The sequence below is a fragment of the Calliphora vicina genome, chromosome 5, assembly GCF_958450345.1.
Source record: "Calliphora vicina chromosome 5, idCalVici1.1, whole genome shotgun sequence".
NCBI classification, from domain to species: Eukaryota; Metazoa; Arthropoda; class Insecta; order Diptera; family Calliphoridae; genus Calliphora; species Calliphora vicina.
This window is the reverse complement of record NC_088784.1, coordinates 104,832,738-104,858,223: the sequence shown is the minus strand read 5'-3', so window position 1 is coordinate 104,858,223 and position 25,486 is coordinate 104,832,738. Positions and strand designations below refer to the sequence as shown.

The 25,486-nt window shown below is 29.9% G+C and overlaps 1 protein-coding gene across 6 annotated transcripts in view; it reads left to right on the top strand.

Moving 5' to 3' along the window:
- Epac (Exchange protein directly activated by cAMP) overlaps positions 1–25,486 on the top strand; it is a 181,873-nt gene that overhangs the window by 138,250 nt on the left and 18,137 nt on the right. For all 6 annotated transcript variants that reach the window (XM_065511856.1, XM_065511855.1, XM_065511859.1 and 3 more), the window contains 7 exons: positions 147–198; positions 8,218–8,321; positions 11,326–11,412; positions 13,029–13,170; positions 16,482–16,668; positions 19,571–19,716; positions 22,882–23,026. In XM_065511856.1, the coding sequence (XP_065367928.1) occupies positions 147–198; positions 8,218–8,321; positions 11,326–11,412; positions 13,029–13,170; positions 16,482–16,668; positions 19,571–19,716; positions 22,882–23,026 (863 nt within the window). The remainder of the gene's footprint in view (positions 1–146; positions 199–8,217; positions 8,322–11,325; positions 11,413–13,028; positions 13,171–16,481; positions 16,669–19,570; positions 19,717–22,881; positions 23,027–25,486) is intronic.

The following is a 25,486-nucleotide window of genomic DNA, read 5'->3' as shown; positions in this document are numbered from 1 at the left end:
AGTTTTTTTATTAAGTTTATGTATTTAACAAATAATTTAGTTTAAATTCGCGTGTCTTGCTACAATTTTAATTAGTTTTTCTACATTGTTTTTTTCTGGAGTTAACTAATGTTTTTGTTTATCTCTTCTATTCTTGTGTTCTGTAGAAAAACAAGGAATTAATGAATGATATTATCACCAGCTGTAAATTGAAAAATGGTAAGTAAAAACAAACAAAAATTTTTATTTTAAATTAAGATTTTTTCAGTTAAGATTAAGGTTTTTTTTAACAATTTAGTGTAAAAATATCGTTGGAAATATCTGTTAGAAGTTACCGCCCTTTTCTTTTAATGCAAGATCTAAAAGTGTGCTTGAAATTATAATTTATAAACTGATTTCATTGATTTTTAATAGCGATAACGAGAGTTACTACTTTTATTTTGAGGTACGTCAAATTTAACTTCAACCTGCTATTACATTTCCGGTTAATTACATGTTGTTTTAAGCAAATCATACCCAAGTTGTCCCACTATGTTTCCGCTATAACAAAATACTTTAGTTATTATGATTTTCCAAATCGTGTACATAATTATTATAAAAAAGGCCACTGAAATTTTGTGTCATAAAGATTAACTGTCAAATTCTGCCTCTTGTTTTTTTAGCTATACAATCTGCTGTTTTAGCGATATTACTTTGTTAAATATGCATTCAAAGACGCCATATTATTCTCGCCGATATTTAGCTAAGACACAATAAGCAATTAGGTGAAGACACAATACAGTGTTGCATTGACAATATTTTGAGATAGTTTAAAGTAAATTAAGTAGTTTGTTGTTTGCTTATATGTATAAAAAATCATGTAGCAAATCCACTTGATCTTGGTCCAAATCAATAAAATGGAAACTTTATATTAAGTGTCAAATTGTGCCAGTTGTTTTGGCTATACCAGAAATCTGCTGTTAAATATGCATTGACGAATGCCATTTTATTTTCGTTGATATTTAGCTAAGACACAATAATCAATTAAGCGAAACACAATACAGTGCTGCCTTGACAATATTTAAACATACATATGTCGTTTAAAACAAATAAAGTAGTTTGAAGTGATTTGCTCAAATTTATCTATCTATATATGGGGCATTTCATGTCAAGTGAACCAACTTTTGAAATCGATGTCTTCCGATCGGGATGAAATTTGCACCAAGGTTAGCTCTATTGGATAGTAACTCAGACACAATTTTTCAACAACATCGGTCGAGAACTCTCTGAGTTATAGGGGGTAAAATTTTGACAATTTGGTCAAACAGGGGTTTTTTCTTATCCATGTAACTTATTACCTATTGTTCTTAGCAAAATGTGTCCCAAATAGTATAGATAGCTATTTCTTCGATCTTTCGAAAAAAAATATTTAAAAAAAAAAATAAAAAATTTTTAATATTTTTTTTCCGAAATCAAAAACTTTTTTTACTTTTTTTTAAAATACTTGGTTTTTTTTTTTTTTTTTTCTTAAAATAAAGTTTAGATATTTTCCTTGAACACCTACTTGGTCGCTTAGTGGGATGCGAGTGGGATATCTATCAAAATAAATATTTTGTAACTCAAAACATAAAATTTTTGACTTTTTTTGCAAAATCAAAAACTTTGTTGACTTTTTTTTTTCAAAATGGACCCTTTTTTAATCTTTTTTTTTAGGTCAAACAAAAGCTTAGATATTATCCTTGAAGACCCTTTTGGTCGCTTAGTGGGATGCGAGTGGGATATCTATCAAAATAAATATTTTTTAACTCAAGACTTACAATTTTTGACTTTTTTTTTTGCAAATACGATTTTTTTTCCAAATGGGCCCTTTTTTTAAAATTTTTTTTGTAGTCAAAAGAAAGCTTAGGTCCATTCCTTTAAGATATTTTTAGTCCCTTAGTGGGATGCGAGTGGGATATCTATGAAAATAAATATTTTGTAACGCAATACATACAATTTTTTAATTTTTTTTTGCAAAATCAAAATTTTTTTCCAATATGGGCCCTTTTTTAATTTTTTTTTTTGCTCAAAAGAAAGCCTAGGTCCATTCCTTTAAGATATTTTTAGTCCCTTAGTGGGATGCGAGTGGGATATCTATCAAAATAAATGTTTTAACACAAAAATTGTATGTCTTGAGTTACAAAACATTTATTTTGATATATATCCCACTCGCATCCCACTAAGCGATCAAAACCATCTTAAAGGAATAGGCCTAAGCTTTCTTTATACCAAAAAAAAAAATTACAAAAAGGGCCCATTTTAAAAAAAAGTCAAAAAAGTTTTTGATTTTGCCAAAAAATCAAAAATTGTATATCTTGAGTTACAAAATATTTATTTTGATAGATATCCCACTCGTATCCCACTAAGGGACCTAAAATATCTTAAAGGAATGGACCTAAGCTTTCTTTTGACTAAAAAAAAATTTTTAAAAAAGGGCCCATTTTGAAAAAAAATTCGAATTTGCAAAAAAAAAGTCAATAATTGAATGTCTTGAGTTACAACATTTTTATTTTAATAGATATCCTACTCACATCTTCCTAAGTGACAAAATAGATCTTAAAGGAAAAGACCTAAGCTTTCTTTTGAGCAAAAAAAAATTTTTAAAAAAAGGTCCCATATTGGAAAAAAATTTCGATTTTGCAAAAAAAAATTAAAAAATTGTTACAAAATATTTATTTTGATAGATATCCCACTCGCATCCCACTAAGGGACTAAAAATATCTTAAAGGAATGGACCTAGGCTTTCTTTTGAGCAAAAAAAAAAAATTAAAAAAGGGCCCATATTGGAAAAAAATTTTGATTTTGCAAAAAAAAAAATTAAAAAATTGTATGTCTTGCGTTACAAAATATTTATTTTGATAGATATCCCACTCGCATCCCACTAAGGGACTAAAAATATCTTAAAGGAATGGACCTAAGCTTTCTTTTGACTACAAAAAAAATTTTAAAAAAAGGGCCCATTTGGAAAAAAAATCGTATTTGCAAAAAAAAAAGTCAAAAATTGTAAGTCTTGAGTTAAAAAATATTTATTTTGATAGATATCCCACTCGCATCCCACTAAGCGACCAAAAGGGTCTTCAAGGATAATATCTAAGCTTTTGTTTGACCTAAAAAAAAGATTAAAAAAGGGTCCATTTTGAAAAAAAAAAGTCAACAAAGTTTTTGATTTTGCAAAAAAAGTCAAAAATTTTATGTTTTGAGTTACAAAATATTTATTTTGATAGATATCCCACTCGCATCCCACTAAGCGACCAAGTAGGTGTTCAAGGAAAATATCTAAACTTTATTTTAAGAAAAAAAAAAAAAAAAAAAAAAAACGACGTATTTTAAAAAAAAGTCAAAAAAGTTTTTGATTTCGGAAAAAAAATATTAAAAATTTTTTATTTTTTTTTTTAAATATTTTTTTTCGAAAGATCGAAGAAATAGCTATCTATACTATTTGGGACACATTTTGCTAAGAACAATAGGTAATAAGTTACATGGATAAGAAAAAACCCCTGTTTGACCAAATTGTCAAAATTTTACCCCCTATAACTCAGAGAGTTCTCGACCGATGTTGTTGAAAAATTGTGTCTGAGTTACTATCCAATAGAGCTAACCTTGGTGCAAATTTCATCCCGATCGGAAGACATCGATTTCAAAAGTTGGTTCACTTGACATGAAATGCCCCATATATAAAAATGAAATGGTCCATGTATGTAATGGCATCACGTTAGAACAGTTGGAGCGATTTGGCTTGTTTTTTTTTTTTTTTTAATTCGAAATTTTCAGGAGATGGTTTGTAAAGAAAAAACAATAAAAAATTCCGGGTAAGACTTGGAAAAAATTGAGTCCAGTCAACTGTAATACAAAATCTCCCTAAAGTCTGCAGTACAAATTTAGATATTTTATTTGCTAATAAATAAGAACAGGCAGTTGTGTGGGTTGGAGATACTTGAAGAACTAACATTAGTAAATGCTACCGGGAGAAGCCGGGACGGTCAACTAGTGATATATAAAAATGAAATGGTCTATGTATGTAATGGCATCACGTGAGAACGGCTGGAGCGATTTGGCTGATTTGTATACCCTTCACTTTCGTGAGAAGGGTATATATGTATAAGTTTGTCATTCCGTTTGTAATTTCTACATTTTTCATTTCCGACCCTATAAAGTATATATATTCTGGATCCTTATAGATAGCGGAGTCGATTAAGTCATGTCCGTCTGTCTATCTGTTGAAATCAATTTTCTGAAGACCCCAGATATCTTCGGGATCCAAATCTTCAATAATTCTGTCAGACATGCTTTCGAGAAGTTTGCTATTTAAAATCAGCAAAATCGGTCCATAAATAAAGGAGATATGAGCAAAAAACCGGGACAACCTCGATTTTTGACCTATTTTTGATCTATATCTGGATTACTAAGCCATTAATATAGACAATATGGATATCTAATGATAGATATTTCAAAGTCCATTGCAACGATGTAGATAAGGTAAGTTGGACCTACAATGGGTCAAAATCGGGAAAATATTATTTAATCCGAAATTTTTTTTCATTAAAAAATTTTTTTTGTCATAAATTGTCATAAACTAAAAAAAATTATGAGAATTTAAAAAATTGTATGAAAAAATTTTTTAATTTAAAAAAAATCTAATTTTATTATTATGAAAAATTTTTGGTGAAAAAAAATTCGGGTTAAAAAATATTTAACCCATTACTTTGGCCTTATATACGCCATCGCAAAGGCCTTTCAATATTGTCTGTATTAATGACTTAGTAATTCAGATATAGATACAAAATAGGTCAAAAATCGAGGTTGTCTTGGTTTTTTTTCTTATATCTCAGGCATATGTGGGCCGATTGTCTCTTTTGTTTTAAATAGCAACAGAGCCGGAAGAATTCCCGATATATTGATGTATGAATCATGTATGTAAGTTATTTGGGGGCTTCGGAAAGTTGATTTCAACATACATAGGGACATGACTATATCGACTCCGCTATATATGTATAACGATCCAGAATATATATACTTTCTGAGGTCACAAATAATAAAAATCCAATTTTGCACTAAAAAAAAACGAATTTTGACTAAAATCCTGGCTTAGTCGGACGGGGCAGGGCCTGGACTATAAGGCGGGTGAGGGAAATCTTCCCAACTACTTCATTCTATATTGCGTAATGTGGCCGAGCTTTGTCATGATAGAATATTACGGTTTCGTGTCTGGCTGCATATTCTGGGCTTATTTAGGCCAATGTTCGCTTAAAACAAAGCTCTTGCATTCGATTGAATTCGGTTCCTTGTGATGGTCTGGTCAGATTTCAGCAGCTCATAATAGAGAGGACCCTTTTGGTCCCACCAAATACACAGAGAATTGCCTTAGCGCCATGGATATTTGGCTTTGGTGTAATTTGTTAATTCCAAAAATATTTAATAATTTTGTATTTCTGATATTAATTTGATTTTTTAGTGCAATTTTTTGTTTAACTTTTTAAAATCTTTCATTTGCTAAGCTGAAGGTTATTTAAATTTCATCACAGCCGAATAGACATATAATTTAAATTGTTTGATAATTCGCTTTTGGAAACAGTGTAGCCTCTGTAAAGTATTTATTTGTGCTCAAGTTCTTCTAATGCTATTAATTCTTAACAAAACTGTATTTTTTCAAACTTTACAAGTTTATTTTTGTTTCCATTATTATCAGTTTATTTACATATTTGTATGACGGTTGTTGTTGTTGTTGAATTTGTTAGACGCAACCACCCTAAATTTCAATGTAAAATGTAAATGAACCTTTATCTCTGGAAACCAAACAAAATATATAAACAAAAACTCATAAAAACCGCAGTCGAAAACAAATAAAATAACACACTAATCTTGACCTTGAATTGAAAATGAATTAATTTTTTAAAACACACTAATCATTAGGAAGAAAACCGCAGCACAGACACCCCCCAGCTGCTCACTTTTCTAAAAACCTACCTCTAGAAACCCCTAGAAGCAAAATATCTCAAATACTTACAAATTTAAATTTAAAGTTGTCAAACTTTTGGCAGCGTAAAAGAGACACATTTAGTAGATTAATTAATTAATGTTTGTGGTTTATAAAATAAGAGCGACAAGCAAATAGTTATTTTATTACATTTTCAAATTTAATTTAATTAAAAATAGTAAAAACTTGCAATTGTCACACATTTAAGCCGTTAATTGGAAATAGTACTTAGTTGAGAGTGTATAAATAACAGTTGAATTAAAGAAATAAAGAAATAAATAATTGAATAATAAATCCAATTTTAATTTATCATCATTAATAATTTAATTATATATGAAATATTCATATTCATGTATAGTTGTTGTTAAATTTTTAGAACATAAAACATGAATAAATAAATATTAAAATGGAAAACATAATTTCAATTTTTAAATGCAAAAAATGTAATGTATTTATAGGGAAATTATTAATTAAATTTATTTGCTACTTATTTATAATGAAATTATTTTTGTTTGTTTGTTTTTCAAACACACAGAGAGAAAAGAGAGTGTTTGTCACAACTGAGCTTAGTCTGCTCTGCTATTGGAACTAGTTCCTCTTTGGCGAATGTGATCTGTTACAAAAAACCAACATTTCGTTACTTTATACTCCATACTTAGCAACCACTGACGAATTTACCAAATTTATACATACTTTGTGAGTTAAAAGCAGTTGAAAATTAAAATTTAACAATTTTATCATTTCTTAATCTGTTATATTCAAAATATAGAACACAATTTAAGAGCGATTTTCTTCAAATTTAAATTTCCTGTTTGTTAAACCATAAATAAAACAAGTAAGAGTTCTATATTCGGCTGTGCTGAATCTTATATACCCTTCACCAAATTATACTTCAAAATAAAAATTTTAAATGTTTATTTTTTTCATATTTTTGAAAAAAAAATTTTCTAATTGTTATTTTAAATTTTTTTAAAATTTAGTTTATTTTTAAATTTTTTTTTTACATTTTATTAAATTTTTACATTTTAAATTTTTTTTTTTTTTTGAACAAAAAAAATCAGCTTCAAAATTTTTTTACGATTTTTACCCATTGTAGGTCCAACTTACTATGGTCTTATATACGTCGTTGCAAATGTCTTCGAAATATCTATCATTAGATATCCATATTGTCTATGTCAATGTCTTAGTAATCCAGATATCTATCATTAGATATCCATATTGTCTATGTCAATGTCTTAGTAATCCAGATATAGGTAAAAAATAGGTTAAAAATCGAGGTTGTCCTGATTTTTTCCTTATATCTCAGCCATTTGTGGATCAATTTTGCTGATTTTAAATAGCAAACTTCTCGAAAGCATATCTGACAGAATTATTGAAGATTTGGATCCCGAAGATATCTGGGGTCTTCAGAAAATTGATTTCAACAGACAGATGGACATCTATAAGGATCCAGAATATATATACTTTATAGGGTCGGAAATGAAAAATGTAGAAATTACAAACGGAATGACAAACTTATATATACCCTTCTCACGAAGGTGAAGGGTATAAAAATCATACGAAAAAACTTTCAAAGCAATATCTTTGGGTCCAAATTTTGAATTTGAAACATGAGAAAATATTGAATTTTCATATTTTTTGGCGTACAAATAAAGGTTCTAAAGAATTAATTCTTAATTCAATTTTCGAATTCAAAATACATTTTATCTTCTAACCTTTACGTTAATGAATTCATTATGAATTAATTCATAGGCTTAATTCCTTTGGAAAAAAAATTCGATTTTACAAAAAAAAAGTCAAAAATGGTATGTATAAAAAAATATTTTTTTTGATACATATCTAACTCGCGATCAAATAGGTGTTAAAGGAAATATCTAAGCTTTCCTTGAGAACAATTTTGGAAAAAATTTCGATTTTGCAAAACAAAAGTCAAAATATACAAAAATTAATTGTGAATCCAACGCTAAATCAGAAATAGCCTCTCATAGACACCATTAGCAGTATTACAAGAAACATTAAAGAAATTTTCTATGATAAATATTAATTTTAACTTGTTTTTTTCTTCAAAACATATGTTGAAACTCTCATACAACTTAAAAATTCTCAATGAAAACGTTTTTCTCCCTGTATATTTATGTACAAGTATTTACTTTATTAATTACATTTCATATTATTCTAAGTAGCTTTAGTTAGTATGAATTTCAATACTTTTAATTAATTATATATTTTCTTTTTTTTATCTACAGGTTTTGGTCCTGCTATTCAACAGCAACAACATCAAATAAATTCATCACCCACAAAACGACCATTAAGTCCCGATCATCCAAATCCGGCACTACCAATAACAGAGGTAAATTCAAATACAAGTATTTTTTTATGTTATTTCATTTGTTTCCATTTCATTTTCAAAGTTAAAATGACATTTATTATGGTTTTTTGTCTGTAAATGTTAGTGTTTTTTTATATATTTCTTTTGTCTAAGTTACACAAAGTGTTGCAGACATTACATTTGTGACGGTTTTCTTTTTGTGTATATTGTGGTGGTCAACTTTGCTAGACAGTCATAAAATAAGTTGACACTTGTTTGTAATTAAAACAATAAAAACGAGTGTTTTATATGCCGGAATCTATTTGAGACGGAGCTTTCTAAAAATGAACAAAATTTAAACAACAAATATTTCTAGTATTTCTGTAACATAAATTCATATTTTCAATTAAATTTTCTAAGAGCTGGCTGGCTCGATCGTTTCTGCATTATCTGCATAACATTGGTCATATTTATACTCCAAACCATTCAATTGACATCACAAAGACAGCTAACAGTTGTTTGATAGGAAAAATGTTCTAAAGAAAAGTTGCTCAGACTCTGAGTACTTTTCCTATAGAAAAGTTACTCAGACTCTGAGTACTTTTCCTATAGAAAAGTTACTCAGACTCTGAGTACTTTTCCTATAGAAAAGTTACTCAGACTCTGCGTACTTTTCCTATAGAAAAGTTACTCAGACTCTGCGTACTTTTCCTATAGAAAAGTTACTCAGACTCTGAGTACTTTTCCTATAGAAAAGTTACTCAAACTATGAGTACTTTTCCTATAGAAAAGTTACTCAGACTCTGAGTACTTTTCCTATAGAAAAGTTACTCAGACTCTGAGTACTTTTCCTATAGAAAAGTTACTCAGACTCTGAGTACTTTTCCTATAGAAAAGTTACTCAGACTCTGAGACTCTGAGTACTTTTCCTATAGAAAAGTTACTCAGACTCTGAGACTCTGAGTACTTTTCCTATAGAAAAGTTACTCAGACTCTGAGACTCTGAGTACTTTTCCTATAGAAAAGTTACTCAGACTCTGAGACTCTGAGTACTTTTCCTATAGAAAAGTTACTCAGACTCTGAGACTCTGAGTACTTTTCCTATAGAAAAGTTACTCAGACTCTGAGACTCTGAGTACTTTTCCTATAGAAAAGTTACTCAGACTCTGAGACTCTGAGTACTTTTCCTATAGAAAAGTTACTCAGACTCTGAGACTCTGAGTACTTTTCCTATAGAAAAGTTACTCAGACTCTGAGACTCTGAGTACTTTTCCTATAGAAAAGTTACTCAGACTCTGAGACTCTGAGTACTTTTCATATAGAAAAGTTACTCAGACTCTGAGACTCTGAGTACTTTTCCTATAGAAAAGTTACTCAGACTCTGAGACTCTGAGTACTTTTCCTATAGAAAAGTTACTCAGACTCTGAGACTCTGAGTACTTTTCCTATAGAAAAGTTGCTCAGACTCTGAGTACTTTTCCTATAGAAAAGTTGCTCAGACTCTGAGTACTTTTCCTATAGAAAAGTTGCTCAGACTCTGAGTACTTTTCCTATAGAAAAGTTGCTCAGACTCTGAGTACTTTTCCTATAGAAAAGTTGCTCAGACTCTGAGTACTTTTCCTATAGAAAAGTTGCTCAGACTCTGAGTACTTTTCCTATAGAAAAGTTGCTCAGACTCTGAGTACTTTTCCTATAGAAAAGTTGCTCAGACTCTGAGTACTTTTCCTATAGAAAAGTTGCTCAGACTCTGAGTACTTTTCCTATAGAAAAGTTGCTCAGACTCTGACTACTTTTCCTATAGAAAATTTACTCAGACTCTGACTACTTTTCCTATAGAAAATTTACTCAGACTCTGACTACTTTTCCTATAGAAAATTTACTCAGACTCTGACTACTTTTCCTATAGAAAATTTACTCAGACTCTGACTACTTTTCCTATAGAAAATTTACTCAGACTCTGACTACTTTTCCTATAGAAAATTTACTCAGACTCTGACTACTTTTCCTATAGAAAATTTACTCAGACTCTGACTACTTTTCCTATAGAAAATTTACTCAGACTCTGACTACTTTTCCTATAGAAAATTTACTCAGACTCTGACTACTTTTCCTATAGAAAATTTACTCAGACTCTGACTACTTTTCCTATAGAAAATTTACTCAGACTCTGACTACTTTTCCTATAGAAAATTTACTCAGACTCTGACTACTTTTCCTATAGAAAATTTACTCAGACTCTGACTACTTTTCCTATAGAAAATTTACTCAGACTCTGACTACTTTTCCTATAGAAAATTTACTCAGACTCTGACTACTTTTCCTATAGAAAATTTACTCAGACTCTGACTACTTTTCCTATAGAAAATTTACTCAGACTCTGACTACTTTTCCTATAGAAAATTTACTCAGACTCTGACTACTTTTCCTATAGAAAATTTACTCAGACTCTGACTACTTTTCCTATAGAAAATTTACTCAGACTCTGACTACTTTTCCTATAGAAAATTTACTCAGACTTTGACTACTTTTCCTATAGAAAAGTTACTCAGACTCTGACTACTTTTAATATAGAAAAGTTGCTCAGACTGCAGACTACTTTTCCTATAGAAAAGTTGCTCAGACTGAAGTACGTTCTTTCCTGAACTAATTCTTAATTTTTCGTACCTTTGTTATGGATCTATAGAATGTCAATGGAATTTTCATAACTTTCTTAAATATTTAGTTCAAACTGAGAAATGATAAATTAATCTTTCCAACCCTTCTTTATTTGTAACCCTATAATCAAAGTATTTCAAATTCCAAAGAATTTCCTTCATTTAAATAATAAAACCAAACACTTTTTTTGCTCCACTTACCTAAATACTTGTTATGACCTCTTTTCCTCATTTACAAACCTAAGTAATTTACATTTTTCATACACCCCTAAACCCTCTCCACACTCCTTTTAAGTTTTCATCATAATTATGAAAATCCAATTTTCGTTTAAGTACAATAATTTTAATTGTTTACTTTCGTTTGGTTCTATTTTACATTTCTACTTTCGCAGTCTCCTAGTCCTGCTATGAATCGTATGGGATGGGCTTTACGTACATTATTGGTTGCTGACAGCTCAAGTTGTTTAAAGGATAGAAAAGTAAGTAACAGACACAAGAAGTGGAGCAGCTAACCGAATGACAACAAGTGTTGTTAGTCTACGCAACAAAAAAAAACACTGAAATAATAATGATATTTAATGATTATTTAATTGGTTTTAAGTGTGGTGATAAAATATCACAATTAAATACTACTAGCACAGACACGAATAATACTTAGAAACACCCATACACAAGTTAAGATACATTTCTCCCTCATGACCAAAGTATTTTATCACCATCCAGCAATTCTCTTACAAACATTCGAGAACGACTATCGCAAACGATTCTCAATATGTTCAGCTGTTGCTCATTCTTCCTGAATGGTTCTAGAACGCTGTCAATAACAAATCATTAGCAATTATATATCGATATTTATTTTCAAGATTCTCTACAATTTCAATTTTTTTTAATTTTTGAGAATATTTTTGTTCGAGAATTGTTTGGTCGCTTGGGAATACCGAAGTATCAAAAGGAAAGAATGACAGAAAGCGTGTTTTTCACACAGCCAAACAATTAAAATCAGTTATTAAAGAATTATGCTAGTTAAAAGGAAAAATAAATAAAAATAATAACAACAATGTACGAACTAGGAAAAGTGCCATATTCGCATGTATGACATTATTGCTCAGACTCTGAACACATTTCCTATAGAAAAGTTGCTCAGACTCTGAACACATTTCCTATAGAAAAGTAGCTCAGACTCTGAACACATTTCCTATAGAAAAGTAGCTCAGACTCTGAACACATTTCCTATAGAAAAGTAGCTCAGACTCTGAACACATTTCCTATAGAAAAGTAGCTCAGACTCTGAACACATTTCCTATAGAAAAGTAGCTCAGACTCTGAACACATTTCCTATAGAAAAGTAGCTCAGACTCTGAACACATTTCCTATAGAAAAGTAGCTCAGACTCTGAACACATTTCCTATAGAAAAGTAGCTCAGACTCTGAACACATTTCCTATAGAAAAGTAGCTCAGACTCTGAACACATTTCCTATAGAAAAGTAGCTCAGACTCTGAACATATTTCCTATAGAAAAGTAGCTCAGACTCTGAACATATTTCCTATAGAAAAGTAGCTCAGACTCTGAACATATTTCCTATAGAAAAGTAGCTCAGACTCTGAACACATTTCCTATAGAAAAGTAGCTCAGACTCTGAACACATTTCCTATATAAAAGTAGCTCAGACTCTGAACACTTTTCAATGGTTTAGATGGCTGACTGGACGAATTGGTAGAGGAGTATTAGGTGGCAACAGGAATTAGGAAAATGTATGTATATGTATTCAAATGCTCAGATATGGTGTTAAATAAAAGCCAGCTGTTAACATTTAAGAAGCTTTTAATTAATAAAAACATTTGTGTATTTGAATACATTATTCTTTTGTTTCCAAAAGTATGTAAAAATAAATGTTTGGCTGTGTTTCGATAGCTCTTTCTTTCGCATTAAACATATATGTAGAGTTGGTGGCAAAGAAAACGAGAGTGCGATTAATTTTAACCATTTGAATAATGTTGTTATTTTTATGATGATGTTTTTCTTTTTGCCACAAAATGTTGCTCATTATATTGTTGTATTTACTTCTTTTTTTAATTTGTTTTATTATCATTTAGGTTTCTGGCAAACTCATACGTAAGTGTGCCCCCGGTACAGAACTGGTAGATTGGTTGTTGAATACAGCGCCCATTGTTCATACAAGAGCCCAAGCGGCTGGCATGTTTCAGGCTTTACTGGAGGAAGGCATATTATCACATGGTAAATAAATGAGCTATTTTTTCGTAACTTACTTTACTTTTACGGTTACTTACATAAGCATATACGTTAGATATTAGAGAGGTTCATCAGTAGAATATGAATACCGAAACGTAGTTGGTTCAATTTAAATCATTTCAACATGTAATTAAATTTAAGAAGCAGCAAAGCCAACTAACTGGCTCTTTTCTGTAGATCTAACCAACAATGAGTTTCGCTTAAACAGAAGTTTTACGGAACACAGTACTTACTATCTTAAAATGATTCGAAATTTACATTTTCAAATTTGAACCTCTCTAATATTTGTTTAACTAAAAGTAAATATGTAAATACGATTACACATTTTTACATACATATGTATATATTTAAGTATTGGTTGCTTCTGTTTATTTTATTTTTTGCAAATATATTTCTTACTTTTGTTATTGAATAAAACAAATCGCCAGAGTCTAAGGTAAATAGGGGGATTTAATAAAGATTACAATGATAAATATAAGCTACAGAGATAATAAAGAAACTGATTGAATTTGCTTTAATACTTAACTATACCATAAAATAATCTTAAACAAATGAGAAATCATACTAAGCAACTTTTCTATAGGAAAAGTAGTCAGAGTCTGAGCAACTTTTCTATAGGAAAAGTAGTCAGAGTCTGAGCAACTTTTCTATAGGAAAAGTAGTCAGAGTCTGAGCAACTTTTCTATAGGAAAAGTAGTCAGAGTCTGAGCAACTTTTCTATAGGAAAAGTAGTCAGAGTCTGAGCAACTTTTCTATAGGAAAAGTAGTCAGAGTCTGAGCAACTTTTCTATAGGAAAAGTAGTCAGAGTCTGAGCAACTTTTCTATAGGAAAAGTAGTCAGAGTCTGAGCAACTTTTCTATAGGAAAAGTAGTCAGAGTCTGAGCAACTTTTCTATAGGAAAAGTAGTCAGAGTCTGAGCAACTTTTCTATAGGAAAAGTAGTCAGAGTCTGAGCAACTTTTCTATAGGAAAAGTAGTCAGAGTCTGAGCAACTTTTCTATAGGAAAAGTAGTCAGAGTCTGAGCAACTTTTCTATAGGAAAAGTAGTCAGAGTCTGAGTAACTTTTCTATAGGAAAAGTAGTCAGAGTCTGAGCAACTTTTCTATAGGAAAAGTAGTCAGAGTCTGAGCAACTTTTCTATAGGAAAAGTAGTCAGAGTCTGAGCAACTTTTCTATAGGAAAAGTAGTCAGAGTCTGAGCAACTTTTCTATAGGAAAAGTAGTCAGAGTCTGAGCAACTTTTCTATAGGAAAAGTAGTCAGAGTCTGAGCAACTTTTCTATAGGAAAAGTAGTCAGAGTCTGAGCAACTTTTCTATAGGAAAAGTAGTCAGAGTCTGAGCAACTTTTCTATAGGAAAAGTAGTCAGAGTCTGAGCAACTTTTCTATAGGAAAAGTAGTCAGAGTCTGAGCAACTTTTCTATAGGAAAAGTAGTCAGAGTCTGAGCAACTTTTCTATAGGAAAAGTAGTCAGAGTCTGAGCAACTTTTCTATAGGAAAAGTAGTCAGAGTCTGAGCAACTTTTCTATAGGAAAAGTAGTCAGAGTCTGAGCAACTTTTCTATAGGAAAATTAGTCAGAGTCTGAGCAACTTTTCTATAGGAAAAGTAGTCAGAGTCTGAGCAACTTTTCTATAGGAAAATTAGTCAGAGTCTGAGCAACTTTTCTATAGGAAAATTAGTCAGAGTCTGAGCAACTTTTCTATAGGAAAAGTAGTCAGAGTCTGAGCAACTTTTCTATAGGAAAAGTAGTCAGAGTCTGAGCAACTTTTCTATAGGAAAAGTAGTCAGAGTCTGAGCAACTTTTCTATAGGAAAAGTAGTCAGAGTCTGAGCAACTTTTCTATAGGAAAAGTAGTCAGAGTCTGAGCAACTTTTCTATAGGAAAAGTAGTCAGAGTCTGAGCAACTTTTCTATAGGAAAAGTAGTCAGAGTCTGAGCAACTTTTCTATAGGAAAAGTAGTCAGAGTCTGAGCAACTTTTCTATAGGAAAAGTAGTCAGAGTCTGAGCAACTTTTCTATAGGAAAAGTAGTCAGAGTCTGAGCAACTTTTCTATAGGAAAAGTAGTCAGAGTCTGAGCAACTTTTCTATAGGAAAAGTAGTCAGAGTCTGAGCAACTTTTCTATAGGAAAAGTAGTCAGAGTCTGAGCAACTTTTCTATAGGAAAAGTAGTCAGAGTCTGAGCAACTTTTCTATAGGAAAAGTAGTCAGAGTCTGAGCAACTTTTCTATAGGAAAAGTAGTCAGAGTCTGAGCAACTTTTCTATAGGAAAAGTAGTCAGAGTCTGAGCAACTTTTCTATAGGAAAAGTAGTCAGTGTCTGACGAACTTTTCTATACGAAAAGTAGTCAGTGTCTGACGAACTTTTCTATACGAAAAGTAGTCAGTGTCTGACGAACTTTTCTATACGAAAAGTAGTCAGTGTCTGACGAACTTTTCTATACGAAAAGTAGTCAGTGTCTGACGAACTTTTCTATACGAAAAGTAGTCAGTGTCTGACGAACTTTTCTATACGAAAAGTAGTCAGTGTCTGACGAACTTTTCTATACGAAAAGTAGTCAGTGTCTGACGAACTTTTCTATACGAAAAGTAGTCAGTGTCTGACGAACTTTTCTATACGAAAAGTAGTCAGTGTCTGACGAACTTTTCTATACGAAAAGTAGTCAGTGTCTGACGAACTTTTCTATACGAAAAGTAGTCAGAGTCTGAGCAACTTTTCTATAGGAAAAGTAGTCAGAGTCTGAGCAACTTTTCTATAGGAAAAGTAGTCAGAGTCTGAGCAACTTTTCTATAGGAAAAGTAGTCAGAGTCTGAGCAAGTTTTCTGTTGGAAAAGTAGTCAGAGTCTGAGCAACTTTTCTATAGCAACTTTTCTATCAGAATTTCCGACATCTCAGGTAGAATTTCCGACATCTAAGATATTTTCTACTCTGGCTATGACTAATGGAGGATTATTTTAAAGAGTTTTTCCTCTAAATATTTAAACTTTTCAGTTTCCACAACTCTGTAGAATTGCGTTTAAAATTACGACAGTGCATTAAATATTTTTTGATAGGTATTTTAAAGGAAAATTAGGTTTACGATTTTTATATTTTCGTATTGTTATTCCTGTAAACACTTATTTATTTACTTTATGATTAAATTTAGCAGCTATTTGTGTGTGAGTTTTTATCATTTCTTTTATTTCCGTTTCCGGGCTATTTGTTTCTATTTATTTGTTTTTTTATTTATTTTTTTTGCACACATTTGCTAAAATGGTAATCCTTTAATGTAATGTATTCATTTAATTTTTCGCTTCCTCAGTTAACAAAGAACAACCCTTTAAGGATAAATGTTTTCTATATCGATTTCGTGTTGATGAAGAAGGTACCGCTGGCGGTCACCCCTCCACAGACGATATAAATGCAAGTAATGAACATATACGTGACTCTATTGGCAGCCTGCTACAACGTGGACCCGATGCTACGTTACGTATGATTTTAAGAAAACCGTAAGTAAAACTGAACAAAAACTTCTAGTTTAAGTGTTTATAAATCTGTTTAAATAAGAGTATTCTTGTAAACAATTTTATTTTTTAAAAAAATAAAAATAATAAAATATAATAATGCATATTTTATGAAACTCTTAAGTGCAAATATTAAAATCATCTTAAAGAAATTTTTAAAAGAAAAACCCTACAACAGGAACAACCATAAAACCATAAAATGTTTATATATCCACAAAAAGCAAACTTTTCTGCTCAATGTCAGCAAACGGAAGGAAGGAAATTATTAAAGTTTATGGAAAATCATAAAAATAAAGAAATTTATGCTAAAAAAATTTAAACTTTAAACACAAAAATAAGTAAAAAACATATGTATAATAGAGTGACAATCAGTTGTATGGAAAAAATTTTTTGTTAAAATTTTGAAGAGTGCCGGGTGGAATATTGTGACACTATGCCTAAAAGTTAAGTGCTGAAAATTTGAGCCAAATCGGTCAACGATTTCTGGACGCGCATCGAGGTCAAAGTTCAGATATATGCAAAATTATACTATTTATATGGAATAAATAGGTGAAACTCGTTAAATTTCTGCATTGTTTTCTAGAAATGTATAGATTTATTTATATTAATGAATATTACATTAAAAAAAATTTTTTGGAAGTTAACCCTGCATCTCCTTTGGGTCAAAATGACCCAAAAACTGTATTATTGCCAAAATTGAGGAAAAATGCAAATTTTTCAGATATTTTAAAAATTTTGCTACTAAATAAATACTTTTGCAATTGAATGCAAAATAATCGAAATGTGTACGTAATTATCGTTGTAATGAGATATAAATGACAAAATTTGGTTAAAAAATGTTAAAGTTATTACAAATTCGCCAGACCATTAACGTGTTTCAGGCCACTTGAACAAAAAATTTAGGAAAAAAAATTAACATATTTCGAGAAAAATTAAAATAAAAGCTAATTTTTATTTAAAATATGTCCGTATTTACTTGTGTATGAGTTTTTGTCTTCGTAGGATACCGTTAACCTATTCGCAGGTATGGCCAAAAAAAATTATTTTTTTTAACGGCTGTTTCAAATCTCCATTTTCAAATTTTTAAAAATTTTGTTAAACAAATTTCAGAATTTTTTGATCATCACATTGGGATTTATTGAGATCAAAATAGGGAATAAAAATATGAAAAAATTATGTCAATACCTCTTCCAGTTTTTCCGTACCTGCGATTTAAATTTTGCGATTTTCAAGAAAAACTATTTTTTTGTCCATATTTAGGCGAATGAGCCCAATTTCCTTAATGTTATAAATTTTAATTAAAACCTATTCATAATATTATAGTCCCTGTAATTTTAAATATGGTCTGAAAGTTTTACTAAAATCGGAAAACGATAACCTTAAATCGTGAAGGTCAAAGGTCAAATTTTTCAATATTTTGAATTTCTAAAGAAAAGATGGCGAAATGTTATATATTTTTGGGCCGATTTTAATGAGACTTGAGGAAAGTATAACTTAAAGTCCAGAATTTAAAATAACGGCACAAAAATGGAATTTAACTCTTAGCAGCACTTGGGGTCCAAATTACCCTCAACATTTAAAATCACGAAAAACACAGCCATTTTGACCCCAAGTGCTCTTAAAGGACTAAATCCATTTTTGCACTGTTGTTGTAAATGTTAGACCCCAATGTATATTTTGCTCAAGTTTCATTAAAATCGGCCCAAAAATATATAACATTTCGCTATCTTTTCTTTAGAAATTCCAAATATTGAAAAATTTGACCTTTGACCTTCACGATTTAAGGTTATCGTTTTCCGATTTTAGTAAAACTTTCAGACCATATTTAAAATTACAAGGACTATAATATTATGAATAGGTTTTAGTTAAAGTTTATAACATTAAGGAAATTGGGCTCATTCGCCTAAATACGGACAAAAAATTTGTTTTTCTTGAAAATCGCAAAATTTAAATCGCAGGTACGGAAAAACTGTAAGAGGTATTGACATAATTTTTTCATATTTTTATTCCCTATTTTGATCTCAATAAATCCCAATGTGATGATCAAAAAATTCTGAAATTTCTTTAACAAAATTTTTAAAAATTTGAAAATGGAGATTCGAAACGGCCGTTAAAAAAAATATTTTTTTTTGGCCATACCAGCGAATAGGTTAACGATATCCTACGAAGACAAAAACTCGTACACAAGTAAATACGGATATATTTTAAATAAAAATTAGCCTTTATTTTAAATTTTCTCGAAATATGTTAATTTTTTTTCTAAATTTTATGTTCAAGTGGCCTGAAACACGTTAATGGTCTGGCGAATTTGTAATAACTTTAAAATTTTTTAACCAAATTTTGTCATTTATATCTCATTACAACGATAATTACGTACACATTTCGATTATTTTGCATTCAATTGCAAAAGTATTTATTTAGTAGCAAAATTTTTAAAATATCTGAAAAATTTGCATTTTTCCCGAATTTTGGCGATAATACAGTTTTTGGGTCATTTTGACCCAAAGGAGATGCAGGGTTAACTTCCAAAAAATTTTTTTTAATGTAATATTCATTAATATAAATAAATCTATACATTTCTAGAAAACAATGCAGAAATTTAACGAGTTTCACCTATTTATTCCATATAAATAGTATAATTTTGCATATATCTGAACTTTGACCTCGATGCGCGTCCAGAAATCGTTGCCCGATTTGGCTCAAATTTTCAGCACTTAACATTTAGGCCTAGTGTCACAATATTCCACCCGGCACTCTTTGAAATCTAAGAAAAAAAAATCGGCTGTCACTCTAATGTATAACTTGAAGATTTTTCAAATATTTAGAAATTAAAAAATTTTATGATTTGCATTTCTAATGGTTTTCTTTTTTTGCTTCTACTTTATAGCTCCCATGAACGCACACCAGAAGAATTAGAATTGGTATTTGAAGAACTTTTACACATTGCAGCACTATCGCATTTATCAACAAGTATTAAACGTGAATTATCATCGATTATTGTTTTCGAATCGCATGCACAAGCTGGAACCATCTGTGAGTATCTTTCTTTTGTTTGCTTCCTTCCTTCCCTTCTTATTGTTGTTGCACTTTTTTTTAAATACTTTGTGAGGAATGAGTGAAAAGTATGTTGAGAAGAATTTTGTGGTTGGAAAATTTACATACAATAAAGAATAATTAAAATGTTTGATCTGTTAATGCTGCACTAGATACAGTGGGTATCTAGAAAATTGATTTTATATCAAAGCTGTAAATGCAGCTTTTTGGAGAAAAAGCATTTTTTGGGCAAATGCTTGAGTATGGGAAATTTTTTTGGAAGAGCTTTTTGTGAAAAATTTCATTAACAAATTATTTTGTGCCAAAAGAAAAGCTTTTTTATAAAAAAAAATTATGATTTCTGAAAAATATTCTTAAAAAATTTGTTTGGATAAAAGCTATTTGTGAAACATCCAACTTCTTGTTGGGGTTAAAAACTATTTTTTCATAAAAAGCTGGTTTAAAAATTGTAGAGGACATATCGATTTTGTGAGACAACTTCTTACAATTTATACTAAAATTACTATTTTTTAATTATTTAAAAAAAAAATTAAAAAGCTTTTTGTGTGAATAAAGGTTTTTTAATAAGAAAATGTTTAGGATTAAAGCTTTTATGTTAAAAACTTTATTTATGTTAAATTAAACTTTTTTTGTGAAAAAGCTTTTAGTAGGAAAACTTTATTAAAATAAGCTTTTTAAGTTTTTAAAGAAAAAAAGTTGCTGGTGTAACAAACATTATTTAAAGCTTTCTTATTCAAAAATTACAAAAAACTTTTCCAATTCGAACTCTGTTTTCCAAAAAAATGGAAACCTTATTAGTTCAAAAGCTTTATTTTAAGAAAGCTTTTTTAAACTTTTGAATAAAAAATTATCTTGTGTAAAAAACATAATTTAAAGCTTTATTATTTGAATAATTATTAAAAAATTACAAATCTATTTTAGTAAAAAACTGTTTCATATATTTTTCGTAAAAACTTCTTACAACTTCGAACTTTTTTGCAAATAAAAAGTCCATAAATAAAAGTTTTATGGGTTAAAGCTTTTTTGTTAAAATAGTTATATTTTAATGAGCACTTTTAGTAGCAAACACAACATCTTGTGAAATAATTTATTTTCTTTTAAAACTTTTTTATTGGGAAAAAGCTTTCTACTAGAAATATGTATTTTTTCAAGCTTTTTTAATTTAAAGCTCTTCTCCTTTTTTATAAAAAGAGGAAACCTTCTTAGAGCAAAAGCTTTAAAACTTTTTTAGGAAAAAGCTTTCTTTTTTAAATTTTTGAAGAAAAAAGTTTCTTGTGGAAAAAACTTGTTTTAATTAAATAAAAGCTTTATGGGTTAAAGCTTTCTTGTTAAAATAGTTCTATTTTAAAGATCACTTTTAGTAGTAAAAACAATGTCTTGTGAAAAATTTATTTTCCTTTAAAATTAATTTTCCATTGTTGGGAAAAAGCTCTCTATGTAAAATATGTATTTTTCAAGCTTATTTAGTTTAAAGCTTTTTTTTATAATATTTATATCGTTAATAAGCGAAAACATTTCTTTATAAATTATTTTTGAGTCAAAGTGGGGTAAAGCTTTTTTGGCATACAAGTTCTTTTCGTAATAAATCTGTTTTCTTGAAAATATTTAAGAAAAATAATTAAAATACTTTTATCTGTATTTGAAAACAATCACCCCTATCGTGGTTGGCGTAAACGTCCAATGCCTACGACAGTTTCGTACTAGATTAAAGATAAAATGCAAACTGTTTCTTTAATCTACTACTAAACTGTCGTAGGCGTAAGACATTTACGCCAACCACGATAAGAGTGAATGTTTAAAAGAGCTTTTTTAATAGAAAACTAATTTCCTTTTTATAAAGCTTTTTTTGTTAAAAAAACGGTTTTATTGGGAATAATATTAAAAAAGCTTTTCTAGGAAAACAATAATTTTCTTTGTTCAAAGCTTTTTATTAAATTTTTCTGAATTTTTTTTAGTGAAAAACAAAATTGTTTTGTTAAAAAGCTATTCACAAATTGGAATTTATTAAAATTCTTTTTTAAAATATTATGTTTAATGGAGTTTTCTAGAAAATCACTTTTATCGAGAAAAAGCTTTTTAGAAAGATCTTGTTTTAAAGCAATTTTTAACTATTTCTGGAGAAAACTTTGGTTAAAGCTCTTTTTTGTACAATATAACCTGTCATACTTAGAAGAGCTTCTAAAACTAGATTTTTTAAGAAATTATGATTAAAAAAGAGGCAATATTGGTGTTTGTGCATATCTCAGCCTTTTATAAAAAAATGTTGTTGGTTTCCAGTAACAAAAATTGTCTAAAATGTAATTGATTGTAACAAATATCGACGTAAGTTATTCGAGACCTTCGGAAAGTTGATTTTATTGCACTTACCAATTCCTAATCCTAATCCTACCTAATTGTATTGCAAATGCCACAAAATATATTTAAAATATTAACTTTTTGCATTACAATTTCCACCCACTGTAACAATAAGTAATAAATTTTGCATAAAATCATAGAAATATTTCCAGTAATTATCATTTTGAGAAATCATAAGAAAGCCAACCACCATTTCCTTATAAATTCATTAATGAATAAAAAAACTCCAATTATAACACAGCAAATATAAAGTTTCGCCAACTTTATTTTCTTTGCGTTGGTAGGGAAAAAGTTTGTTTTATAGTTAATTAAATACCTTAAAGAAATAATCTTTATTTAAGTTTAATAGAATTAAACTTTGTCATTGTTCTGTAAATACTTAGTTAGCATAAAGAGGCGGAGAAGAGAAAACAGGAGTAGAGAGTAGAGAGCATTAAGGAAGAAAATCCACAAGTACTAGACTATAGTAGAGGTAGTAAATTAATTTGTGGATAAAAAAATATTCCCGCCAACAAACAAACAACCAACCACAAGGAACAATACCAAAATACAATGCAAAACTTGTTAAATTCTACTGCTCAAAATGTAAAGAAGAATTAGGGGGTGAGGAGAGGAATGATTTAAAAATGTTGATTGAAATTCTTTTCAATGCTTTTCTTCTTTCGTTAACGTATTTTTTAACTTTTATTCTTTTCTTGGTTAAACAAAATAAAAAAAACAAAACAATTCGTACACATCGGTTCATATACATATAAATATCGACTGCTGCCTGCTTGCACACACGAACAGTATTCAGTCAAGGTGACGAGGGACGTTCTTGGTATATAATACTTAAAGGATCTGTGGATGTTGTAATACATGGCAAAGGTACTGTGGCCACCCTCAAGAGTGGTGATGACTTTGGTAAACTGGCTTTGATTAACGACGCACCCAGGTGAGTTTCACGTTTTTTTTTTCTTTCCGTTGCCTTTTTTAAATTTCTTTTTTATTCTTTATACGTTTCAATGCACTGGGGACCTTGCGATGAATGTATATTTATGACATTGTTTTTGTATTGTTTTTTACCTTTTACGGAATTTCAACAATTTAATTACTATTTAACAGCTTCAGCTGTCAAAATAAAATTTGCCAGCAAATAAAATTCTTAAAATGCGTAAAAAAAACAAAGCACGTGTTGTATTCTATTTACATACAGTCAATTATTATTTGTCCATTAAAATGTGCTAAATTTATTGAATAAATTAATTGCAAATATAAATATATTTTGAAAATGTTTTAATAAATTATAATTTATAATGACCAGCATAGACATATTATGGATACTTAGAATAATTGGATTTGTTTTAAATTTTTGTATAATAGATTGAATTATATTTGGTAATAATGCTGAGAGTACGTTCACTTTGTTAAACCAAATAAGTTTAACTATCGTAAATCAATATTGTAATTTATTTTCAACAAATATTTGTTAAATAAAACTATTTACAATTTAGAAAACATCATAGGTTATCATATACGAGTAAAGAGAACGTTTTACCTTTGATCCCGGATTAAATCTTTACAAATTTGTCCTTTGAACCAACAATAAATCTCAATTCTATATAAATTTCAGGGAATATTTCAAAATTGTTTGCAAAAATCATGGAAAAATAAATGATTTCCATGAACCCAACAGGTTTTACCTTTGACCCCTAGATAAACCAAAATCTTTTTCAAAATACATAAAGTAAATGTTTTTAATGAACGATCATCTTCAGAGGAAATTTGTTTTAAAATACTTTCATTTTACTTTTTCACGATTTATTACTCAAAATTATATTTACACAACCAAAATTTATATCAACTTGCAAAGCAGTAGCTACATTTAAGGTCAGCTGTACATTTGTTGAAAGCAAACCTTTAAATAAACCACCCAAAAAAACTAAAAACAACACTGGCAAATTGATTACTAATGCTGTTTGCTAACATGGAAGTCCTCCCCATAGAATCTGTAGGCGAAAAATGTAGTTATATTTTGTGGGCTCTCATACACAGAAGCAATAAAATCCCAAAGTTAAAAATTCATTATGCAAGTGTGACTGGCTGCAGGTGTATGAATGAAAGTAACCTGCAGCCCATGGAATGTTTTGTGAAATAAACTCCACCACTAGTTACTCACTAAATTAATTTGAGACGATTGAACGAACGATCTGCGATTTAAGCTAGCATGGGACTATATGAAGACCCATGACTGATTGAAGCTAGCATAAGACTATGTGAAGGCCTATGATGGAAGCTGACTTAAGAGACACACGATTGAAGCTAAATTATGATCTACGAATAAAGCAAATTGAGACTATATAAATGCCTCCAATTGAAGCTATATTGGCACTACATAAAGGCCTCCGATTGAAGCTAATTTGAGACTATATAAAGGCCTCTAATTGAAGGTAATTTGGAACTATTTAAAGACCACCGATTGAAGCTAATTTAAGACTATATAAAGGCCTCTGATTGAAGATAATTTGGGTAAATATAGAGGCCTCCTGTTGAAGCTAATTTCAGACTATATTAAGGTTTTCGATTGAAGCTAATTTGAGACTATAAAGGCCTCCAAATGAAACTAATACGAGACTAAATATGGCTTCCGGCTAAAGCTAATTTAAGACTATAAAATGACCTACGACTACAGCTAAATTCAAACTATATAACGATCTACGATTGAAGCTAATTAGAGACTATAAAAACACATCCGATTGAAGCTATATCGAGACTATGTAAAAGCATCCGATTGAAGCTAATTTGAGACTATATAAAGGCCTCCGATTGAATCAATATTGGGACTGCATAAAGGCCTAGGATTGAAACTAATTGGAGACTATATTAATGCTTTCGATTGAAGCTAATTTGAGACTATATAAACCCCTCCAATTGAAGCTAATTTAAGACTATATTGGGCTCCGATTGAAGCTGATTCGAGACTATATAAAGGCCTCCGATTGAAGCTAATTTGAGACTATATTAAGGTTTCCGATTGAAGCTAATTTGAGACTATAAAGGCCTCCAAATGAAGCTAATACGAGACTAAATATGACTTCCGGCTAAAACTAATTTAAGGCTATAAAAAGACCTACGACTACAGCTAAATTTAAACTATATAACGATCTACGATTGAAGCTAATTAGAGAATATAGAAAGACCTCCGAATAAAGCTATATTGAGACTATATAAAGACATCCGGTTGAAGCTATATCGAGACTATGTAAAGGCATCCGATTGAAGCTAATTTGAGACTATATAAAGGCCTCCGATTGAATCAATATTGGGACTACATAAAGGCCTAGCATTGAAGCAAATTTGAGACTATATAAAGGCCTCCAAGTGAAGGTAATTTGAGTCTATATAAAGACATCCG